Genomic DNA, 25,630 nt, shown 5'->3' on the forward strand with positions numbered 1-25,630 from the left:
AACACCCAACCAATGGACACAATTAACATACTAAAACTACCCATCCTACCAAAAGCAATCTACAGATTCAGCACAAATCCTGTCAAAACCCCAACACAATTTTTCAAATACATGGAAAGAGCTATTCTCAAATTAATTTTGAAATGTAAAAATCCCATAATAGAGAAAACAATTCTTAATTATAAAAGAGCTCCTGAGAGAATTTCCATCCCTGACCTCAAGCTATACTACATGGCAATAGTGACAAAAATTGAATGGTATTGGTAAAGAGAGGGAAAAGTTATTCAATTGAATAAAATTGAAGGGCCAGAAATAAAACTTCACACTTATGAACATTTCCTCTTTGACAAAGAAGCCAAAAATATACAATGGAAAAATGGAAGGGATCTCAGATGAAATGTCCTACATTGGGGAGACAGAACTTGTAGAGTCCACCTCCAGTAGAAAGAGAGGGCATCAAGTGGAGAGATAATGTGCCATCTCACAGTCAAAACTCTGACACAGAAATATCTCTATCTGAAAAAAACTGCAGGAACACACATGGAGAAGAGACTGAGGATAAGGTAGTTAAGTGACAGGCCCAATTTGGGATCCATCTCAAGTGGAGGCCCCAAGATGTGACACTAATACTGAGGCCATGGTTTGCTTAAAAATAGGGGCCAATCATGACTGTCTTAAGAAAAGCACAACAAGCAGCTGAAAAACATTGATGCAGAGATATGTTCGTCCAACCTATGGACAGAATCTGGTGACCACTATGGCTGAATAAGGAAAAAACTGAAACAAGCTGAGTAGGAGGGTGACCCTATTAACAACAACAACAACAACAACAACAAAAACAGCAGTCTTAACTAACATGGAACCCTGTTACCCCTCAGACACTGATTCATGCAACAGGCAGTATAAAACAGCTGATATGAGGCCTTCAATACATATACAGCAGTGGGCTGCTTGGTCTGGGTTCAGTCAGAGAAGATGCAACTAACCCTCCAGAGACTTGTGGCCCCAAGGAATTGAGATGTCTGATGTTGTAGTGAAGGTTGAAGACATCCACTTGGAGATGGCTGCAGGATGTTTGTGATGTGGAACTGTTGGGAGGATGGACCGGAAGGGACATAAATCCTGGAATATAGAAAAAAATGTTACAGAACAAATAAAATTTTCAAAAGACCAGAAACCCTTATTGTTCACACTATTGCACAAAATAGAATCAGAAAGATCACTAGCTAATTCATTCTTTTAGGTCCCAGTTACACTGATACGTAAAGCAGAGAAAAACACTACCAAGAATCAGAAATTCAAAACAATTTCCTTTATGAATATGTTTGTAAAAATACTCAATAAAATTCTCACAAACTGAATCCAAGAACATGTCAAAACGATCATTTATCATGATCAATTAGGCTTCATCCATGTGATGCAGCGATGTTTCAATTTAAGAAAATCCATCAATGTAATCCACTATATATAGAAACTCAATGGTTAAAAGCATACACCCTCACCTCATTAGATGTTGAAAATGCCTTTGAAAAAATACAATACTCCTTCATTATAAAAGGCTTCTAATTAGGAAGAATCCAGGGCTCATAATTAAACATAATAAAAGCAATATAGAGCAAAACAGTAGCCAACATTAAATTAAATGGAGAGAAACTTGAAGTAATACCATTAACATCAGGGACAGCCCAAGGCTGTGCACTCTCACCCTATTCATTCAATATAGTACCTGAAGTCCTAGTTAGAGCAATTAAGCAACAAAAGGATGTCAAAGGGATAAAAACTGGAAAGTCAAGATACTACTACTTGCCCATGATATGATAGCATATATAAATAATCCCAAAAATTCTACTAGAGAAATCCATAGCTGATAAATAACTTCAGTAAAGTGGCTAGATAGAAAATTAAACATATCAGTAGCCCTCCTCCACCTAAAATATAAGTGGGCTAAGGAAGAATGTAGGGGGAAAAACTTCAAAATAGTCACAAATAATATAAAATATCTTGGGGGTATCTCTAACCAAGAAAGTGAAATGTCTGTATGACAAAAACTTGAAGTTTCTGAAAACAGAAATTGAAGAAGTTCTCAGAAGATGGAAAGAACTCCCATGTTCATGGGTAGGCAGGATTAACAAAGTGAAAATGGCCATCTTACACATACAGTAATCTACAGATTCAATGCAATCTCCATCAAAATTCCAACTCGATTCTTCACAGAGATAGAGCAATTCTCAACTTTATCTGGTTTATCAAAAACACAGGATAGTGAAAAAAAATCCTATCAATATTACAACTTCTGGTGGAATTACCATCCTTGATCTTAACATCTATTTTACACCAATAATGATAAAAACTGCATGGTAATGGTACAGAGGCAGACAGTAGAACAATTGAATAGAACTGAAGACCCAGAAATAAACCCACACAACTATGGTCACTTAATCTTTGACAAAGAAAGCAAAAACCACCTATTAGGAAAAATAAACCATCTTCAAGAAATGGTATCAGTTCACATGGTGCTCAGAATACAGGACATTGCAAATTGATACAATTTTACCTCCTTCTACAACGATCAAGTCTAAGTGGATCAAGGACCTACACATAAAATCCATATACTGAATATAATAGAAGAGGAAGTGGGAAAGCGCATTGAACTCAATTGTACAATGGAAATTTTCTTGAGCAGAACACCAAGATTTCAGGCTCTAAGATCAATAATAGATAAATGGCATATCATACAATTGAAAAGTTTTTGTAAGGTAAAGTATACTGTGAATAGGAAAAATTGCAACCTACATATTGGGAATAGATTGTTGGCAACCTTATATCCAATAGAGAACGAATATCCAAAATTTAAGAAAAAAAATCAAAAACTTGGAATTCAAGAATGAAATAACTCATTAAAGAATTCTCAACTAAGGAATCACAAATGGTTTAAAAGCACCTGAATAAATGTTCAACATCCTAACTTATCAGGGAAATGTAAATTAAAATGCCCGAGTTTCCACTGTATAACAATAAGAAGGGTAAGCAAAACTTAGTGAAATAGCAGATGATAGTAGAGAGAGAGGAATACTTGTCCATTGCTGGTGGGACGGCATGTTGCTACAACTACTTTGGAAGACAATCTGATAGATTCTCTTAAAATTGGAACTACTTCTACCTTAAGAAGAAGCTCTAACCGTATTGGGTATATATACCAAAAAGATGCTCCAACATATAACAAAGACAAATGCTTCACTATGTTCATAGCAGCCTTATTAATATGTACAGAACCTGGAAACTACCCAGATGTCGCTCAGCAGAAGAATGGATATAGAAAATTTACCCTATTTACATAATAGGGACTAGTCAGCTATAAAAACCAATGACATCTGCCTTGTCCTTTCTGCTTGGGCAAACACCTAGTTTTTCTGCTCCCATGAAGATTCTATATCCCAATCCATCCTATAGGACCCACTGCACTCAGAGCAGTTGGTAAGAATGCACTCACCCCCTACCCTGAATCCTAGAGCTGCTTCTGAGAGCCTGATGGATTCAGGACCCACATCCCACCCTCCTGCATACCACTTCCATTCCTATATATCATCTATAATAGCCTAATGAACATTTCAAAATATTTCAATAATTACATAAACTAACAACTAATAAGTAATTATGAAAGCCCACAATAATTTCACTGTAACAATGATATTCATTCCTCCTTTCTTTACACAAAGGATAAACCTGCTTAGAAAGAAATTAGGGAAACAACATCCTTCAGAATAATCACAAATATTATAAAATACCCTGGTATGACTCTAAGTAGTGAGAGATCTGTATTATAAGAACTTCAAGTCTCTGAGGAAAGAAATCAAAGAAGATCTCAGAAGATAGAAAGATCTCCCATGCTCATGTATTGGGAGGATTAACATAGTCAAAATGGCTATCTTGCTGAAAGTAATATACAGATTCAATGCAATCCCCATAAAAATTCCAACAATTCTTCAGAGTTAGAAAGGGCAATTTGTAATTTCATCTGAAATAACAAAAAACCTAGAATAGAAATTTTTATCAATAATAAAAGAACCTCTGGGGGAATCACTATGCCTTACCTCAAGCTCTATTACAGAGCAATTGTGATAAAAACTGAATGGCACTGGTACAGCTACAGACAAGTAGATCAATGGAATAGAATTGCAGACCCAGAAATGAACTCACACACCTATGGTCATTTGATCTTTGACAAAGGAGCTAAAACCATCCAGTGGAAAAAAAAAGTGGCGCTGGCACAACTAGCAGTTATCATGTAGAAGAATGTGAATTGATCCATTCTTTTCTCCTTTACAAAGCTCAAGTCTAAGTGGATCAAAGACCTCCACATAAAACCAGAGACACTGAAATTTATAGAGGATAAAGTGGGGAAAAGCCTCGAAGATATGGGCACAGGGGGAAAAATCCTAAACAGAACAGCAATGGCTTGTGCTGTAAGTTCAAGAATTGACAAATGGGACCTCATAAAACTGCAAAGCTTCTGAAATTCAAGACACCCTCAATAAGACAAAAAGGTCACCAACAGATTGGAAAAGGATTTCTACCAATCCTAAATCTGATAGGGGATGAATATCCAGTATATACAAAGAGCTCAAGAAGCTGGACTCCAGAAATTCAAATAACTCCATTAAAAAACTGATTCCAGAGCTAAACAAAGAATTCTCAACTGAGGAATATGGAAGGGGTGAGAAGCACCTGAAAAAAAAATGTTCTACCACATTTCAACAAAAACTTCTCTCAGACTTTGACTTTGATTTTTGCTAATTCTCTATGTATATTTAGTGATGCTAAACTGTTCAAAGATTTTGGGCCATTTACTAGAAAGTGTATATTCTAGCATAAACCATGTCCTCACAAAGAATGAGTTTTCCTTCCAAATGCCCTGTCTACTTCTTATAGTTTAAAGTATGTTGGAGGAGACCTAAAAAAGTTTCCAGAATTCATGCCAGTGTTTTCACTTTTTGATATTTTAGAGATTAGTTAAGTAATTAGAATTTCAAGAAGAGCATCCTATTATAAAAATAGAATTTCACAACACTTATAAGTGATTGGCCCTTAATTTCTCTGCCTCCTATGCCAAGATATTTTCCAAGCCTTGATGGTGAAGCTGTTTTACTTAAGGTGGAGTACCCGGTCTGTTATTCTATGTACTTTAAATCCTTATGGATTTCTTAACCAATTGCTATGTATTTTATGATAATCTTCTATGACAAATTTTGAGAGAAGACTATGTCCTCAAATATAAACATAAATACAGAGATAAGAATTTTTAGGGAATGGCAACTTAGCAAAATAACAACAGATTTTTATGGACTCTTTTATATCCTCATTCATGAGGGTTTCAGCAGAAGTACAATACAAAAGTACAATATAAATCATAGAGTATCTTCATTATGAACAGTATTCAAACTCAAACAGAAAGAAGTGATACAATCATAATGTGTATCATCCCATGTCCTGAGGTATCATGCTGCAAAGAAAATTAGTTAATTAGACTTTATAAATTTCTTTGCAGAACTAGAAAAACTATAAAGCGTTTCCTTCTAAATTTATACATATAAGTACTATCCACATTACAATATTTTTCTAGAAAGTAAGAATAACACAAAATTAATACAGGTAGTTGTATATTACATGAAATAATTTGTAAAGCCAAGTGCCAATTTTCAGATACCTGACAATTTTATGATAAAAACAGTCATTAGAGTTATAAAAGTGTCTGATCACACAGTTTGAGCCAATAAACTGAAATCCAGGTCATGTGGTAGAATTTTATTTTAAAGCTTATATTCTCCATTGTTTAAATGATAGAAATTCCATATTTCAACATAGTATTTGATGAGTCGAAAAAAGCTTTGTGAAAATGTACATATGTTTGGTATACTATAGAAGTTTAAATTTAACTTATATTTTCAGATTCAGAATGTGGCTTCCTGAACTTGTAAAATGAATTTGTCTGTGGTCTTAATAAAATAATATAGCACTTTGGGGCATAAATGCAAAGAAGCAGCCCTGCACTGGAGGCCAAGATACAGAAAACTTCCACAGCAACCATAGTCTTTCCTTTGGTGCTGTGGTACACAGGGATGAAAGTGATCCAGACACTGCAGAACACCAGCATGCTGAATGTCAAGAGCTTGGCTTCATTGTATGTATCAGGCAGATTCCTGGACAAGAAAGCTACAGTGAAACTTGCTAGAGCAACAGAGCCCATGTATGCAAGGACACAGTAGAAGGCAATCACTGAACCTTTGTTGCAAACAATGATGATGCGGCCATGTGTCATGTGTACATCAGTTTCAACAAATGGAGGAGAAGTTCCCAGCCAGATTCCACAGAAAATCAGCTGAATCATGGTGCATACAAAAATTATGTATTTGGGTGCTCCTGACACAAGCAGCCACCTTATTCTTCCTGGGACAGTGATCTTGAATGCCAGTATTACAGTAATCGTTTTGGCCAAGACAGTAGAGGCAGCCACCGTGAATGCAATGGCAAATTCAGTCTGTTGCAGAATACAGATGAACATAGTGGGATGACCAATGTAAAGCAAGGAACAGATAAAACAAAATATGAGGGTAATTTGTAGGACAAAGCTGAGAGTTTGGTTATTGGCTTTGACTATGGGAGTTTCTCGGTGTTTCAGGAAGACACAGAGTACAATAGATGTAAGGACAGAGAAGCATAGAGCAAAGCCAGCCAGAGACTTTCCCAAGGGGTCTCTATAATCTAAAACATCCACAACTTTTTGGAGGCAGAGTGTTTGGTCTTCATTGGCATATTGATCTTCTGGACATTTCACACACTGATCCATGTCTAGTATAGGATGAGAAGTATTATCAGATATATTTATTTATTATCATTTACAAGATATACTGAATTAATGCATGGGGAAAAATCACAGCTAAATTAGATTTATGTCTTGTGGTATATGTAAGTTTAAATATGGAGCCTATATAGAATTTGTTCCAAATTGTACTGCTTATCGTCTTTATACAAGCTTTTGTTTATTATTATCTTATATATTCAAGATGTTTATAGTATGTTTCCAAAAATTCATACCATCCCATAATTTCCATGTTTTCACAATCACATATCTTAGATTGATCATTCTTAGAAAAAGACTTTTGTCATTAAATTATGCTCCATATTATGCAAAAAATAACTAATAATGGGCTGTGTCCATATATCTTATTGTTTATTGATGAGCAATCATTTCATTCTACATGTGTTCTCAAGTTGATGACAAATAAATTACCTACACTCCATATCTTTGAAAACGGTCTCTGGTCAACTTGTTCCTAAAACATTGTAACCCCTAAATATATTCCAAATATTTTTCCTTACACAAACACACAGATAAGTATTGTCCTTTCTGTATGAAAGGGACAGACACCACTAGAGTAAATCATAGTAAAAATTAAGAGTTTTAGAGTCATGTCCAATGCATATATGAACAAGATTGATTTCTCATTTAAATCTTAAATTTCCAAAAGAAGGAATTTAAAGATTGTATCAGTTAGTGAATAAAAATTTGATGTGAGTTCATATTTTTCATTTTCTAACATGATCACAAGTAAAACACATAAAATCTCAACAAAAGAGAATCTTAAAGATAAGCTGGGAGAAAACAAAAAGATTAAACTTAACAAAGTGTAGTAGGGAAAGACTATCAGGCAACAATCTTACATAGGGAACTAAAGACAACAAAGAAATATTGAAAGACTTTCCATGGAGTACAGATTACCCACTAATTTTCCTTGTATAACAAAATAGTCTTCTCCCAGAACACACAAGTAGTACTATACAGAATAATTTATTATAATTAGAAATATTTGTATACACAGAAAATCTTTGTATGCAACAGAAATGTAAAAGTTGGTCATAAATTTGAAAGGAAGAAACAATGATTTTGTAGGAAGGCTAGGGAAAGGCAAAATGATGTTATTGTATTACAGTCTCCCTAGTAAAAGTAGCAAATGAAAGTGATGATAATGTATAGGAAGGCAGAGACAGCATGAAAAATATAACATCCAAATTTTCTACATTTCAAAAATGAGATATTCAGTTTCATGAAAAAATTGACAAATTTTTCTAAAGCAAATTTTCCTCTAGTTTTTAAAATTTCTGTAAGATTTGATAGACCAATGATCCCAAGTTTCAGTATTTATTCAGAAATATCTACATAATATACTAGTTCTCAAAAAAATTCTTGACAGAATATACTACACAGAGGTTTGGAATATTTTTCTTTTTGTATCATTTTAACATTCACTATAAAGGGTTCAAGTTTTTTTTGTTTTGTTTTGTTTTGTTTTGTTTTGTTTTTGTTTTTGTTTTTCTTAATTTTAATTGAATCAAATTTGTCGAAGTGAATAGTGATGATCTTTTTCCAGTAATGTCTCTGTATTAAAAGATATATGTTCTGTTTCATTCTGTATTATCTATTTGACTGTATTGAAAAATGTTGTCTAAATTGGTGAGTAGAGGCATTAAAATACTCCAGATTTGTATTATATATATATAAAACATATATATATATATGTGTGTGTGTGTGTATAATATGTGTGTATTATAGAACCTGATTATTTTATATAGAATATATATATATATATATAATATTAGATAGATAGATAGATAGATAGATAGATAGATAGATAGATAGATAGATAGATAGATAGATAGATAGATAGATTACCTGTTCAACTACTGTCCATGCTTACCAGAACTACTGGTAGGCTGTCTGTAGACTCTAGTCACCATCTCTATTACTTCATACATTATTTCCAGGTCTCAGTTAATATTGTAGCAAAATAACTAGACAGCTTTATTTCAAAACAGTCCATGCATCCTTTGGATCTAACAGACCATTACACTGGCCTTCCATTAACCATTAATGAACACTAGAAAGCCTTGCCCATGAACACACTAGTAGAGAAGGCAAAAGTCATATAAACCACACTCTGAATAAATAGAGATGAATCAGAAGCCATGGAGTAAAAACCCCATACAACCAAGACAAACCAGGAGTCAGCTAGTATACCAATAGTCAGGAAAATTTTGAATACCTAGATGCCAAAAATCAATAAAATCCAAGGCAATGAGTCTCCTACCATAGCAGGACCTGATCATCCAACATAACTAAAGAACAACAAGAATGCCATGGAAGTAAGTATAAATATGATGCTTAGAATGATCTTGGAAAAAAAAACTGAAAAATCACTTGAAGAAATTCAGGTGAACAGAAACAAACCACGAAATTAAGAAATGTGTCAATGAAAGCCAAGAAAACAGAAAGTAGTGGAGGAAATAAGTAATTATCCTAAAGAAGACTATGGAATAAACATTAAACTAATGAAGGAAACAAGTGAATGTTTTTTAGGCCTTGTCTTAGTCAGGGTTTCCATTCCTGGACAAAACATCATGACCAAGAAGCAAGTTGGGGAAGAAAGGGTTTATTCAGCTTACACTTTCCACATTGCTGTTGATCACCAAAGGATGCCAGGACTGGAACTCAAGCAGGTCAGGAAGCAGGAGCTGATGCATAGGCCATGGAGGGATGTCACTTACTGGCTTGCTTCCACTTGCGTGCTCAGCTAGCTCTCTTATAAAACCCAAGATTACCAGTCCAGAGATGGTAACACCCACAAGGGGACCTCTACCTTGATCACTAATTGAGAAAATGCCTTACAGCTGGATCTCATTGAGGTACTTCCCCAACAAAATCTCCTCTCTCTGTGATAACTCCAGCCTGTGTTAAGTTGACACACAATACCAGCCAGTACAATTGATGCCTTGTCAACTTGACACACAAACACATCACTATTAATCAGGAATAGAAACCCTGACTAATATAAATGGTACCAGCATAGTCGGGTATTCCTGTGACAACCTGATTAGGTTTGGGGGAGGACTGTGGAAGGATTTTGGAACTTTGGGTTAGATCCATTCAGTGTTAAGTGCTCTGTGGGATGTTGTGTAGTAGGTTGGAAGATAATGTTGAGAACAGTGCAGAAGATGGAGGCTTGACTCTTATCAAGGCCATTGCTGTTTTGATTGTGATGACTCTGTGGTTCTGGTTAGCTGGGGCTGAAGAATCTGCTGTGATTAACACAATACCAGAACTACTAAAGTGAAAACTTTGCATTACTGAGACTATTGATGCTGGTTAGCTGGAGCTAAGAAATTAGCAGTGATTAAGAGGAGACCATCATTGAGGTGACATCTTCTGGGAAGTGTTATCTGAGAGCACAGAGGCTGTGTTCCAGAGATAGGCAAAGTTGTACCCTGTGCTCTGTGTGGCTGGACTTGGCTGTAACCTCCTTCTGCCTAGGTAGGCTGGTTCAGAATTACTGCTAAAAGGATGTGCTGACAACATCAAGAAACTTGGCATGGCAGGGAATGTGTTTCCCTCTTTATAAGCTCAGACATTTTTATTAAACATTGGAACCTTGAACAGACTAGCATGTCTTGGTTTCTATTATTTCTCCTCGACCTGCCTAGGTTCCCTCTTCTCTTTCAGCTCCGGTTGCCTCCTAGGCTCAAACCCGGACGTGAGAGCCACATGCTGGCCCCAACAACTTGCAGTACCAATGTGAGACCTGGGAATGACAGAAGATGCTGGAAGAAACACTGCTGGTATGGAGCTCCGAAGATAAGAAAGAATTAGAAAATTTGTAGCGAGACAGGGAGAAGCAATGGGTAAAATGTTGCTAAGGGTGTGGTATGATCTGAGCTGGAACAGCACTGACCCACGATGGACCCGCTTAGGTTCTGCAGTGATATCAGGATCTAGGAACGCAGCAGGCATTCAGCTGCAGCTTTCAGAAGCTGCTTTTTAGGAGGGAGAAACAAAAGGGTTTGGATTATATAATCAGGTGGATGTCATCAGGCAGGAGGAAAGTGGATTTTGAAACTCTCCCAGAGGCAGAGAGAAATGTTGGGGGAAGTCCTGCCTTTTTTTTGCTCTAGCCCTTACAGCAGAACTTCTCTGCTCTCTTTGTGTTGTCTAACATCTAATGTCTGGTACACTGGTCTGTTCACATATTCAATTCATGTGTGTTCGTGGCTAGTCATCTGAATGACTGAATGTTCTGTGTATCATGTTGAAAAATAAAGATGGCTAAAACTTTATCTGCTGGTTCAGCAAGAGAATGGCTACTTGCTTTAGTCAGGGTCAGGCACAACAGGAGGGCCCCTGCTGGAAAAACTGGTTTTTGTTGTTGTTGTTGTTGTTATTGTTTTGTTGTTTTTGGTTTTTTGTTTGTTTTTTGTTTGTTTGTGTGTTTTTGTTTTTGTTTTTGTTTTTTTAAAGAAAGGAAGTCTGCAGCCTCTTGGATTTGGGGCAAAAAAGCTGATAGATGTTTTTTTCCTAAGATAATTCTCTGCAATCATGATTACTGCATTTAGCTAATGACAAAGTGCTTTTTATGTTATAATTATAGCTAGAAAAATTAAAATTCTCTGATTGGTCTAAGTGCAGCCACTTCATTTGTTTTTTTACTGGTAATATGCTCTGTGTGTCTTCACAAGAGTATCAGCTCATAAGTTATTGGTTAGGATTAAATAATTGTAACATTGGTAACAGAAGGCTAGCCTTAAATTGGCAACTCGGGAGTCTTTTCTAAGTTTATAAAAGGTCAATCAGACTGTAGAATTTATCAGGACTTTGCGATTTGACATGCCTACTTTATATAAAGTTATTATATATTTAGAAGTTTGTTTTTTTGTGTCTGGATAAATTGTAATGGGTTTGCTTCTAATGAGCTTGTAATCACTGGAAAATTTTGCTTCTAGGTGTGGCTTAAATAGATTCACCTCATGTAGAAAAATTCTGATGGTCTCTCCTTCAATACAAGAAGCTAAGAGTTTGAATCTTTCAGTGTATATTGTTCTCTAAGTGGAAAGTATTTTATTAGCTAATGCCTCTCAAGGGAAGTTTACTCTAAATCCTTACTTTCACACAAGGAGCTTTTAAGTCCTGTAGAGTAGTTGTTGCTCCAGAAAAGATTCAGAGGCAATATCTTTTTAATACTTAGGGTTTTAGTTATACTATAAAAGGCTTTGCAGAAAATAAAGAAAGCTTTTATAGTTGTTATCAATTATAATCAATGGTAATTAAATATTAGCTGTCCATTTTAGTTAATGTTTATTTAATGTGCCCAAGGCATTTCTTTAGCAGGCTGCATTGCATATTAGAGGCAAGTTGGTGAATTCTTCTGACATTGGAGACTCTCCACAGATACTTAAAAGTTACACTCATACAGGCATTTATCAAAGCCTAGGAAAGAGGGAGGTTGTGGTGTTGCATTATTAGTAACAAGGTATGCTAGAGCAGAACCCCCTGGTGCTAGCTTTCACAAGGCTCACAGGGGTAGCATTAATTTGACTAGGGTGTGAAATCCTCACCTTTCATTAAGCTGACCCTAAGGAGATCCGATTTATCTTTACTGTAAACATTTATCTGGTTCCTGTAAGTCCTTTTGAAGTCATTCCTTTGTTTCATGTCAAGTAACTTCAATGTACTTTGCCTGCTGGAACTTCCTACCCCCTTTATTTACTGTATTATTTGGCAAGAAGAAACATTATTGTAAAGTCATTTTTGTTATCCTCCTAGCCAATAGTTGGCCCACGTGGAGCCAGCCAGCTGGTGGCTGTTGGGAGGCAGGTTCTTGGGGCATGGAGCTTTCCCTGAGCGTTGGTGGCATGATAGCCACTAGAAAGCAGGCACCTTTGTAGCTAACTCAGGGTAAGGCCGCACCCACCATTGCCCCCATGAACCTCTACCTGTCCCCGCCCAGGATAGCCATATTAATCCCGCTAAGACTCGGGGTGCTCTGCCACCCTCACTTGGGCTTTCTGGCCTACAACAGTTTGGGCTGCCGTCAGCCTCTTCTGCCTGATAGGAAGGCTGAGGAAGGGCAAGGCCTAGGTGGCTTTCACATCAAAACACAGTTTCAGCATCCTATAAAGGCCGCTGTGGTGCTAACAAAGAATAAGATAAATTCCAATAGTTTGGGATAACTATAACAAAAAATGTGTCTTAAGAACCTAAGTGTCTGTTCCTTGTTCCAAACAGCAATTAATTTGGTTATTACAGAATATTAATAATTGACCTATTACATACCATCATTTTAAATAATAAAAGATACGTTAAAAATTGTTTTTATGCATGCTTCTGTATCTTCTATAAATTCATGCATGCATACATACTATTTACTGTGTTTAAAAACAGCCCTTCTATGGGAGAAAAGTGTATGTGAATTGGATCACATGCTTATTCCTTTGAGTTTCCTCCTGCTTCAGCACAGATAATAAATTGTGTGCTATAGATAGTGTTTTAAAATGTTGAATAATCAAGCTTTAATTTGTATATGAATAGTCAATATTATATCTCAAAGCTTACAGTTGCTTAAAATTGTTCATCCCTCAGATACTATAAATTCTCAAATTTGCAATGGTTTATGCATACATAACTCATAAGAAGAAATGCTGTTCTTTTAAGAAGACTGTTTTTGGACAGTTAAGAATTTGTCCTGGGTTATCTGAACAAGACCCCTTAAGCCAATGACATGCTAGATTTATATCTCAGGCAGATTACAGGCCTTACATAAGAATAATCTCATTCTTTATATATTCAAAACAGTTATGGTTTAAGACAATATTTTGGTATTCTTGGAAAATGTGCATGTCAAATTGTAAATAATTTTTTTTTGCTCAGTGTCCTCAGTTACTACTTGTTTCCACATAATAGTGTTAATTCTTGAGGACTTATACTTAATAAATTGCTGCAAATAAATGCTCTTATTTCTGAATAAATTATACACATGCACTATTAATAACTTTTCAAGCTTCTAGTTACAACCGCTCTTCAAGAGAAACAATTGAAAGTGCAATTAGTCACTGCCAATGTTACATTAATACTGACTATAACAGTTAAGTATTTGAAGTGTTTTGTCAACAAATTATTAATTCTTAAGGAGAAGGTATTGTGGAACTCTAAAACTTTAGTTTCTTAAAAGACAAAGAAAGGGGAAATTATATCTCTGTGCATATTATTTAGTGCATTCCTGTGCACATTATTTAAATCATACTCTTATTTTAGAATTTTGAAATTTGGATGTCAAAGAACTTAATAAATGCCTTATAATGTCTTAAAAGGATCTACTTATTGGCATATAGCTTGATCCTGAATAGCTACCTTATTAGGAAAGTGAAAAGCATAGGTTTTCTCCCCAGAACACTGTAGAAGCATGATGGCTAATTCATGTGACAAGCTGACAGGTGGGTTTGCTCAGTGCCCTGACTGTAGTGACAAGGAAGCTGAATTGGGTACATGTTTTCGACCCACCTTCTTGCCATTTTTCCAGTTTGGACAATATATATTTAAAGCCTTGTTTCAAGCTTTAAACCTTATGGTAAAAAGAACATCAGAGACTGTGTAATCTGCCTTAGAAAGATTAGTCATATAAAAAGAGTTATAGTGATTCTTCTCTTTCCCTCATGTGACCAGTTATTCTAACTCAATCTTAGACTGGTCTAGTAATAATTCCAGTGTTAGAGATTCATATTGAAGATAGCTAAATATTCTTAACTATCTAACAATGTTATTTGGAGCACAGCCTCCTCTCCCAGAAAGATTACAGTCTTTCTGTGATTCTCAAAGCCAGCTCCCCCACACTGGGAGCTCAAGGTCTAGCTTGGTCATTGTTAATTTGCAACTAAATGGAGTACCTGGACATTTCCAAAGAAGCTTTTATACTGTTGCTTTTCACTGTTCCACCTTTGTTTCTCAAGCATGTCAGCCAAGCCGTTCAGCCTAACTGCAGCAGGTCTATAGCCTTGCCCACAAAAGCACAGGTGGCAGTTATTAATCTTCATCAAGAAGCATTCTAAGTACATATTGTGGCCTTTGTCTGAATTGGGAATAAGGTGTGCTATGAGGCCAGTTAGTCAATGATGGGCAACCAGATTTCAGAGCCATATCAATATAATTGCATGTACCTCTGTCTTATATTGTGAAATATAACACAAAGTAACTGCATGTAGCCTCCACAACAGAATGTGATGGTTTGGGAAAATCTGAGATCCTAAAACAGGCATGGCCACCAGCCACCATAACTCCCAGGCAAGACTATAGAGCATAAAGACGTTTTATGCCTCAGTCCAGTTTTCTTTAATAATATTTAAAGAGGGGAAAATGTACCTTCAGTCTAGGCAGGCTCATTCAGACCATGTGCCACTGAGGCAGGGACACCTGCTGTGTTGCTTCTCTGACTAAACCAGTTTCCTTTGATGTGACACAGCCTGCCACCTGCCTTGAGGCCAAACAGGTTCTCCAAGATTTTCCCGAGTTAACTACAACCTGTAAATCTGGTGAATTACTGCTAAAAGACTGTGCTGACAACAAGAAACATGGTGTGGCAGGGAATGGGTTTCCCTCTTTACAAGCGCATACTTTTTATTAAACATTAGAACCTTGAACAGACTAGCATGAATTGGTTTCTATTATTTCTCAACCCACCAAGATTCCTTCTTCTCTTTCAGCTCCAGTTGCCTCCCAGGCTCGAACCCAGACATGAGAGCTGCAGGCAGGCTCCAACACTTGGCACTGTGTAAGAGTCACCAAGGTGGTACTGGTTTTGAAGGCATGAAAGGGTCATGAACAACAGCTGAGTATTAGCACTATAAGAGGCCATGGAAGGCCATTGGTGAAGGTGCAGCCTCAGTTGCAATTGACAACAGTGTTTTGCAGATGACAGTACCATGAGATGACCACAAAGAACAGCAGCAGCAGCAGCAGTGGAGTACAGGTATCTGGAGCCTAGAAAACAAGGTGTGTGCTACAAAGTGCAGAGCTGGAGAAGTGACCTAAGCCCTTGGAAGAATACAGAAGATTATGAGTGGATCCCAGACATTGGACAGTTGGAGTTTGATTTTTCTTTTGATTGTAACTGTGTCCTGATGTTTTTCCCTTTTAAAGAAAGTATTTAGTGGAGACCACAGTTAAGAGACTTTTAATTGTAAAAAGACTTTGGATTTTAAAAGAGATTGGATATTTTAAAGAGATTGAAATTTTAAGAATTTGCAAATACTGTGGAATTTTTAAAGTTATTTAGATCTTGAGGATGAATAAGAAAGTAATGATTGAGGATTACTAGTGAAGTTTTTGTGTTTTAAGTTGATAAAGTGTCAATTATACTGGCTAGTTTTGTGTGAACTTGACACAAGCTGTAGTTATCACAGAGAAAGGAGCTTCAGTTGAGGAAATGCCTCAATGAGATCCAGCTGTAAGGCATTTTCTCAATTAGGAAAGGAGGAAAGTCCCTTGTTGGTAGAACCATCTGTGGGCTGGTAGTCTTGTTTCTATAAGAGAGCAGGCTGAGCAAGCTAGGGGAAGCAAGCCAGTAAGTAATACCCCTCCATGGCCTCTGTATCAGCTACTGCTTCCTGACCTGGTTGAGTTCCAGTCCTGATTTCCTTTGATGATCAACAGCAATGTGGAAAATGTAAGCTAAATAAACACTTTCCTCCCCACCTTGCTTCTTGGTCATGATGTTTGTGCAGGAATAGAAACCCTGACTAAGACAGACATGGAAAAGGAAAGAGAATCAGAAAGAAAACACAATCTGAGGAAATATCTGGAATAATATATTTAGGAATGCAAACATGACAAGCTTCACCAATAAAATATAAAAGATTGAAGAGAGAATCTCAAGTATAGAGACATAGTGAAAGTAAGAGAAGGAATATACCTAATGGACTTAACGGATATCCACAGAACATTTCGGGCTGGTGAACCCTAAAATCAAACAATATAACTTCTTCTCAGAAACTCAGGGTACCTTCTCAAAAAAATGACCATATAATCATACACAAAACTAGCCTCAACCAATACAAGAAAATTGAAGTAAGCTTATGAATCCTATCAGATTAGCACATACCAATGCTGCCCTTCAACAACATCAAAACAACATGAAGCCCACATATACTTGGAAGCTGAACTACTCAATGATAAATTGATCAAGAAATAAATAAAGAAAATAATTAAAGAATTTTTAGAATATAATGAAAATGAAAGCAAAACATACCCAAATTTATGGGCCACAATTAAAGCAGTGGTAAGTGGAAAATTTGTAGAAGTGAGTATTTCCAAACAGTATTTGGAGAGACCATAACCTAGCAGCTTACAGCAAATTGGAAATCTCAAGAACAAAAAGAAGCAAATATGCCTAAGAGGAGTAGACAATAGGTAATAATAAAACTCAGGGCTGAAGTTAACCAAGAAGAAACAAAGAGATCTACTCAAAAAAATTAACAAAACCAGGAGCTGGTTTTTTGAGAAAATCAACAAGATAGATAAACCCTTAGCCAGACTAAACAGAGGGAACAGGACAAGTATCCTAATTAACAAAATCAGAAATGAAAATGGAGACATAACAGAAACTGAAGAAATTTTAAAAATTACCAACCACTTATAAAAAAGCCTTTACTCAATAAAACTGGAAAATCTATATTAAATGGATGATATTCTAGAAAAAGATCTTGAACCACCCTACATCTAAGAGAGGGCTAACATCTAATATATACAGAGAAATCAAGTTGTTGGACTTCAGAAAACCAAATAACCCTATTAAAATGGGCTACAGAGCTAAAGAGAGAATTCTCAACTGAGGAATCTCGAATTGCTGCGAAGCACTTAAAGAAGAGCTTGCTGTTAGGCACCTGATACAGTCTCATGAGAGGCTCTGCCAGAGCCTGGCAACAATAGAGGTAGATGCTTGCAGACATCCAGTGGACTGAGGAGGTGGTTCCTAGGGGGGAATTTAGAAAAAGGACTGATGGAGCTGAAGGGGTTTGCAAACCATACAAAGAACAACAATATCTACCAACCAGAAACCCCAGAGCTCCCAGTAACTAAAAAAAAACAACTGTAGAGTACACATGGAGGGATCCATGGCTCCTATCACATATGTAGTAGAGGATGACTTTGTTGGACATCACTGGGAGAAGAGGCTCTTGTTTATGAGAAAGCGCAATGCCCTTCCAGGAAGGAAGTACTAAGCATTAAAGAATTGACTTCTTTTTCAGCAACTCACACAGTTTTCTCCAAAATCTACCTACTCTGAAACAAGGCAAATCACAAAAGATTATGGAAAATTTAAATAACTCACTACATGCTAGCAGATCACATGTATTAATGATGGGCATCATATTAAAAAAAAAAGCTTACAAACTCATGGGGAAAAAAAACTCTTAGTTCAATGAAATGATGGATCAAGAAAAAAATAAAAAAAAATGAAGACTTTTGAGAATACAATGAAGATATATACATGACAATCTCAAATATATGGGACATGATGAAAGTTCTACTTAATGAATAGTTAATAGCTCTAAGTATTTACTTAAGAAATTGGAGAGATAATGACAGAAAGAATTTAGAAAATATAGATTTTAATAAATTCAAAAAGATAGGCTGACCTTTATCCAACCAATGAAAAGATCATAGAAAACACATCCAAAATAGTAAATGAATAGGTAGATAAATAAATAATAAAAAGAGGAAATAGCAGACATTTAAGTGAATTATTAGAGTACACTTTAAAATCTAGCACTCCCCCAAATCTAATACAATCTAATAAAATGATTATTTTTCTGATGTGTAATAACAAATGGAAGTCATGGCCAGACAAGCAATTTACATAGACCAACATCCACCATTGAAATAGAACCACTCATTTAAATACTCACAACCTCAACAAATTGGCCTTTGTCAAAATTAGTTTTAGGTAAAAATTCAACCAGAATTTCAAAAACTAACACCAGTACATCTCAAATTATTCCACAAAATAGATACAGAAGGATCATTTCCCAGTTCATTTTCTGAATCTCTAGTTACCCTAACACACAAACTATATAAAAATTCAATAGAGAAAAGGAATTATAGATTAATTTCTCTAACAAATAAACATGCAAAATTATTCAATAAAATACTTGCAAATCAAATTCAAGAACACATCAAAAAGATTATCCACCTCTTCATGATAAATACTTGTGTAATTCCTAATGCAAGAAACATACCTAAAGATTCTAAAGACAATTAAAAGCAAGTGCATAGCCAAGATAAATACTGACATAATTCCTAATTCAAGAAACACACCTAAAGATTCTAAAGACAATTTGTAACAAGGTTATAGCCAAGTAAGTGTGGATGCCTCAGTCCCTCTTAGAAAGAGGAACAAAAGCCAGGCATGGTGGCACACACCTTTAATCCCAGTACGGGGGAGGCAGAGGCAGGTGGATTTCTGAGTTCGAGGCCAGCCTGGTCTACAAAGTGAGTTCCAGGACAGCCAGAGCTATACAGAAAAACCCTGTCTTGAAAAAAAAAAACAAAAAAAACAAAACAAAACAAAAAAGAAAAAAACAAAAACAAAAAATAAACCAAAAAAACAAAAAAAGCAAAAAAACAAAAAACTTGAAATAGTCAAGCCATGAATCTTATGTACTCTTATATAAGTAGACATTAGCCATATATTTCAGCATAACCATGCTGCAATCCACTGACCAAAGAAACTGAGTAATAAGGAAGTTCCAAATGAGGATGTACAAATATTGCAAATATTACATGGAAGATGCAACTAAATAGTCTTAGGAATTTGGAGATAGGGTAAGGGATACAGGGATGTTGAGAAATTATGGGGAGAGGGGTTGGAGAGGCCTGGGAGTGAGAATGGAAATTGGTGAGTGGCTGCTCTGGGATTATCTGGAGGCCTTGGAAGAGAGAGGATACAGGGAATATACAATGATGACCCTAACTGAGATTCTAAGCAGAATGGGATATAGAAACCTAACTGGCTACCTGATGTAATTAGGCACAACTTGTAGAAGAAGGAAAGGGAAATCAATCCACTCAGGGAATACTTCAAACAAATATTGTGATGCTTATTGGCAGCAATAAAGATGAAGCAGAGTCTGTGGGAATTGCCAACCAATGGTTTTCCCAAGATCTATGATGGAGCCAATGTCTTCCACTATTAATAGTACTGTTTTGCTTGCAAATAGGAAAGGAGTATAACTCCTGAGAGGCTTCATATAGCATCAAAAGGAAATAGATGAAGAAACTCACAAGAAATATCAGGATGAGTTTAGCAAGTATTCTAGGAAGTAGACATTGGTAAGCTAGAAGTGTCAAGGACACTACAAGAACACCTATAGAGTCAAATAACCAGGCCCTCTAGGAACTCACTGAGACTAGATTGCCAACTGTGGAGTATGCCTTGGCTGGAACTAGGCTCATTACACATAAATAGCAAAGGTACAGCTTGGTCTTCATCTGGGTCCTGTCACAAGTGGAGCAAAATCTATTTCCATCTTTGTGCCCTGTCATTGGATTTTTTTCCCCTACTTGGGCTGCCACTCTGAGCCTCAGCACTAGTCCTACCTTGAACAGATAACACATGGTGGAGCAGTATCCAAGGGGATGCTGCCCTTCTCAAATGGGAAGGCAAGAGTGTATTAAGGGGATGAATTTTTAAATATGGAACTGGTGAAACAGAAGGAATGGAGGCTGTGGTTAGAATGTAAAATGAATAAAAGATAAAGTACTAAAAAAGGAATAGCATTCATGTATTTAACACAATTGAAAAGAACAAACATGTCATAATGCAGTAATCATTCATATTCTATAAAGTATTCAGGAAAAATATTGTGTTCCCATGCTCTAGAATAAGGATACAAAATATATTTCAAGAGAGAGAAAGAGAGAGAGAGAGAGAGAGAGAGAGAGAGAGAGAGAGAGAGAGAGAGAGTTTATAATTTTGAATAACAGTATTTCTGAAGAATATTATTCCTTAACATGATGTATCTTTTCTTTTCAACATAGAACTTTTGAGAACTATGTTAAATATGGGAGAAAAAATCAATCTGATTATTTTGATAAATAATAACCTTACTTGTCATGTTTGAAATTTCATTTTCTGGGCAGGGGTTACAAACAAAACAGCAGATGTCCTTTTCTTCCTGAGGGGATTTTCTGAGTCCTGGTGTGCAAGGCATACTACATATTGAGGGCAGAATCTGTGAAAAAAATAATACGTATTACAAAAATAAGGACAATATCCTAATGAAAAAACAACCAGTGATAAACACAACAGAGATCCACTGAAAGACCTCATTTAACATACATATACCATATTAAATTTTACTGTTTTGATTTTTACAGAAAAAAATGTATGAATGTATGATGATTTATATATTAAGAAACATTAGAAAAGAGTATAGGAATAAGAAAGAGAGAATATCTAGGACAGTATAAAGTAATTCAATAAATGAAGAAATACCAAGTATTTATTCCATGGCAAAGCAAAAGTAGAACATATTTTAGGGAATCATGCTACATGTTAAGGATTAAAATTATGACTAAATTACCTGATCCATATCTGTAGCCCACTCCATCATTTCCTTAGACATATATAGCTGTTGACCACTTGGAAGATAACCTGAAAATCTTCCTATTTTCATTTTAAGTCCATAATATTTTTGGAAATTTTGGATATAGAAAATGTCATACTCTATATCCTGTTTTAAATTCTGGTTCATGTTGACTAGGTCTCCAGCAGGATTTACAGATTTTAAGGTCTTCAGAATAGAGAACATCTAAAACACATTGTCATTTTAGTTTCAATTAGGCTTACACATTATAATAGAAAGTATTAGGTTTAGAAAAATCCTAATTATTATTATCCTTTCAAAAAATCTAATACCAGAAGTATTCAGTACTAAAGACGAAAATAAATTTAATGTAGATGTAAAGTCACTTTATTAACTAATACAATTTTCTTTCTGGATTTGATGTTCTAAAACCTTTACTCCTGATTTTTCTGTTTGAAGAGTAATGACATATTCTCTGTGTTTTAACTGCCAATAGTGTTATTTGATCACAGGTAATGGAATGGAAATTATTAAGTGAAATTAATGGAAAAGTACTTAATATTCTTTGGGATCCATTTAGTAAATTGATCAGCAACTTTTGAATAACATAAAAGAGTAGTCATTTTCTTATTGTTATTTAGGAATTTCATGGGAAAAATTAATACATGAGTCACATATGTGTTTTAAATATCTGGACAAAAATTCATGACTTAGATTGTGAATGCTGACTTCCATACCAGTGTTGGCTCTCTCATAATTTATGACACTAACATGATCTGCCACCTATGCAATAATAGAGTACAAAACTATGTACATTTATGGGTCAAATTACTTATTGACATGGTTTTAGACCATGCTTTTCTCTTAAAGAACTCAAACCATATAAATGCCATTTAGTATAAGACTAATTACCTTCCAAGAATCAAATTCCAGTTCCCTTCCAGCATTTGTTGACCATGTGTCTACTTGTTGCAGAAGCATCTTATGCACTGAGTGGGCCACAGCATGCATAGCATTGTATAAGTTATAGGATATATCACTCATGGCCATTCCAATTGGTGTCATGAATAACCATTTAAATACAGTTTTGATTGGACAATTCTTCAGCTTCTTACAATTAGACGGTGGCAAAGAACATGTAAAATATGTCCACCACAGTTTGGCAAGGGAAAATTCACTACTGTAGTTTGAAGGGTGTACTGTTTGGATAAATTTTTCAAAACCAGATATTTCAGATTGCTGGTGTGAAAAAATGAAACTCCCTGTGGAGGAGTATAGCAAAAAAATCTCCTATAACTGTGATCATATCAAATTGTGACACACTAACCCAGATTCTCCAAATGCCTTCAGATTTCCACATAATTAGGGTAAACTGTATGGGAGAGTCTTTGTCTCCATAAACTATCACAACTGTTGCTGATGACATTGTAATTTTGTTATAATTCATACGAAACTCTTTAAGGGCCATGAACTTCTCAGTTTGGATAATAATCGCAACTGATAAACAGACAATGTGTTTTTGCATTTCTCCTCTCAATTCAGAAAGGAATTGAATTCCATGGTCATCATTGGTAAGGATCGCTCCTATCCAGTTCCATCTAAAATGAACAACTAGGGACACCATGGCTAGAGGTAGAGATGTGTTTTTGGGAGATATCTGGTAAAGATGAGGAAATTGTTCATTATCATTCAGAAGAAGATGAAAATGACCACAGTAAAGCTGAAAAATACAGAACATAGGCAACATTATGAACATGATGGAATGCAGAGGGATTCATGTAACATTGGAGTGTGCTTGAGCAAAGTGTATTCATCTAATTATTACAATTATATCCAACTCCTTGCTATTCTCTAAACTAGTGAAAATATACTAAGTCTTCTGGTATAACATTTCACAATACTGCTCTCTCCCACTCCCACTTATGATAAAGTTATTTTGTTTGGCACAAAACATATCTGTGTATTTGTGCTTGATAGATCATAATAAACATAAGCCCTTTATTTGCCTTTTAAACTGCCTTCATACTGTGGTGAGAAAGTATTTCCTTAAAATTATTTTACCTTGACTTACCTCAGGAATTCTAGAGATATATAGTAATGGTCCAAGACTTGTAGATACTCCCCATTTTGGTGTTGTAAGTACAATTAAATATTTTCTATGATTTCTGCAGTAGTAATTAGGAATAAATTCCTCACTTTTGAATGCCAAACCAGTTCCACCATACAATTCTAGGCCACATTCAATATTAACTAGCAGAGAAATGTTGGGTAAAATATGGCCATTCTTATTTATTTCTTCCATGGCAAGATAAACAGAGAAAATTAAATGGTTTGTCTTGGGTGTCACCCTGAAAACAGAGAAGTAGAGAATATAATTTCTTAGCCAGGCACGGTGACACATACCTTTAATCCCAGCACTTGGGAGGCAGAGGCAGGCAGATTTCTGAGTTCAAGTTCATCCTGCTCTACAGAGTGAGTTCTAGGACAGCCAGAGATACACAGAGAAAACCTGCCATGAATAACAAAACAAAAAGAAAAAAACACAACAACAAAAAACTAATAATTTCTAAAACTGTACAAGCACAAGCCAGAAAAAAATCCTAGCATATAGAGAGGAATTCAGCACAATAACCACACAGTTATGTACTGGTTTTAACTGACAGGAAAGTGAATATAGCATAAATTTACATTAAATTCTCTAAATACTTACAAAATAAAATTCTGGCGTTTTATACAGCCTACGAACACAAATCATAAGGCTATCAGGAGCCTTCTTCTCCTTGTTCATAATGATGGCATATGATAAATTTAGAGGTAATCTGAGAAAATATGATCACAATGCACTTTCCCCTATAATTCACAGTTCTCTAACCTTAATGATGTTACTCACAAATACCTTAAACACAACTTTAAAAATTTTACTAGTAGGTATTTAGGCAGAATATCTATTTATGCTACCAATACTATATCCACACAACATTCCCACTTGAGATTATCAATTGTATTAAGTTTTGTTGTATCTCTACCATCATGGATATGTCTTTGAGAATCCTAAATTATTAACATTGGTCTAATATTATATTGCTTTCAAGGAGATCAAAAAACAATGTAGGTGCAATGGTAATCCTATACTTTACTTTTAAAAATAACCCTCTTATTCAACTGTGCTCTTGTGTTTATAGTTATGATATAAAATCCAAGTATTGGTGACAAATTAACAGTGAATAACCATACAACAATCTCTTTTGTGTAGGCACAATATAGGATGAGAAACATACATTATTTTGGAAACATATCTGCTATGTAATATACAAAACTTTATAGGAAGTTATATGCAATAATTAAACTGTGATACACACACACACACACACACACACACACACACACACACACACACACACATATTTGTCAATGACTATGACCAGAGAAAATCTTAAAAACTGTGTCATGTAACCACCCAAAGATATTTTCTATTTAAAACGTTATTTTCTGTTGTTAAAGTCTAGATAAGAAATTCTTGCCTTGATATTTTTTATTAATAGCAAGTAAGAAGTAATTAAAACCTTTCTCTAGACCTCTCTCATTCTTCACCACGTGAAAACAAATACAGTGAAAATTCGTGCAGTTTAAATTGTTAGAGTGCTAGACATTAAACTTCATATACTATTTTAAAAAGAACACTCAGACATCTTGTCTCATTAGCTAGAAAAATTTTAAATTAAATAAAATTAATTACAAAAAACCCAACCCTTTCCTTGACATATATGACAAGGATTATCTGAAACAATATCTAGCTGAGAAGGCATACGGGGGATGTGCAAATGTGTTTCTGAAGGTTTTATACCTCAAATATCTAAAGTTCCCCTTCATTCTTTCTCATCTCCATCTGAACATTTGGAATTCTGGCTCAACCCTCCCACCCTACATTTTACCATGAACATTGACTTTTATTATTTAATACTCACTTTCTCTATTATATCAACCCAGTTCTTCTAAATATTTTCTTAAATGTAATCCAAACTCACAAATATTCATTATCTCCAATTTTCTTTTATTCTGATATATTCTATTGAAAAGTTAATAGGATCTTTTTCTAAAAATATCAATGTCACTATACTAATCTCTGTCTCTCTGTCTCTGTCTGTCTTTCACTCTCTGTCTCTCACTCTCT

The 25,630-nt window shown here is 35.4% G+C and overlaps 1 protein-coding gene across 1 annotated transcript in view; it reads right to left on the reverse strand.

Moving 5' to 3' along the window:
• Positions 1-5,929: 5,929 nt before the first annotated feature.
• Positions 5,930-25,630, reverse strand: part of LOC110287964 (vomeronasal type-2 receptor 116-like) — a 22,854-nt gene continuing 3,153 nt past the window's right edge. The window contains 6 exon segments of the mRNA XM_021154439.1: positions 5,930-6,846; positions 20,982-21,105; positions 21,457-21,684; positions 22,372-22,722; positions 22,724-23,179; positions 23,531-23,807. Coding sequence (XP_021010098.1) covers positions 5,930-6,846; positions 20,982-21,105; positions 21,457-21,684; positions 22,372-22,722; positions 22,724-23,179; positions 23,531-23,807 — 2,353 coding nt within the window.

Source organism: Mus caroli, unplaced genomic scaffold (genome assembly GCF_900094665.2).
Source record: "Mus caroli unplaced genomic scaffold, CAROLI_EIJ_v1.1 scaffold_4138_1, whole genome shotgun sequence".
Taxonomy (NCBI): domain Eukaryota; kingdom Metazoa; phylum Chordata; class Mammalia; order Rodentia; family Muridae; genus Mus; species Mus caroli.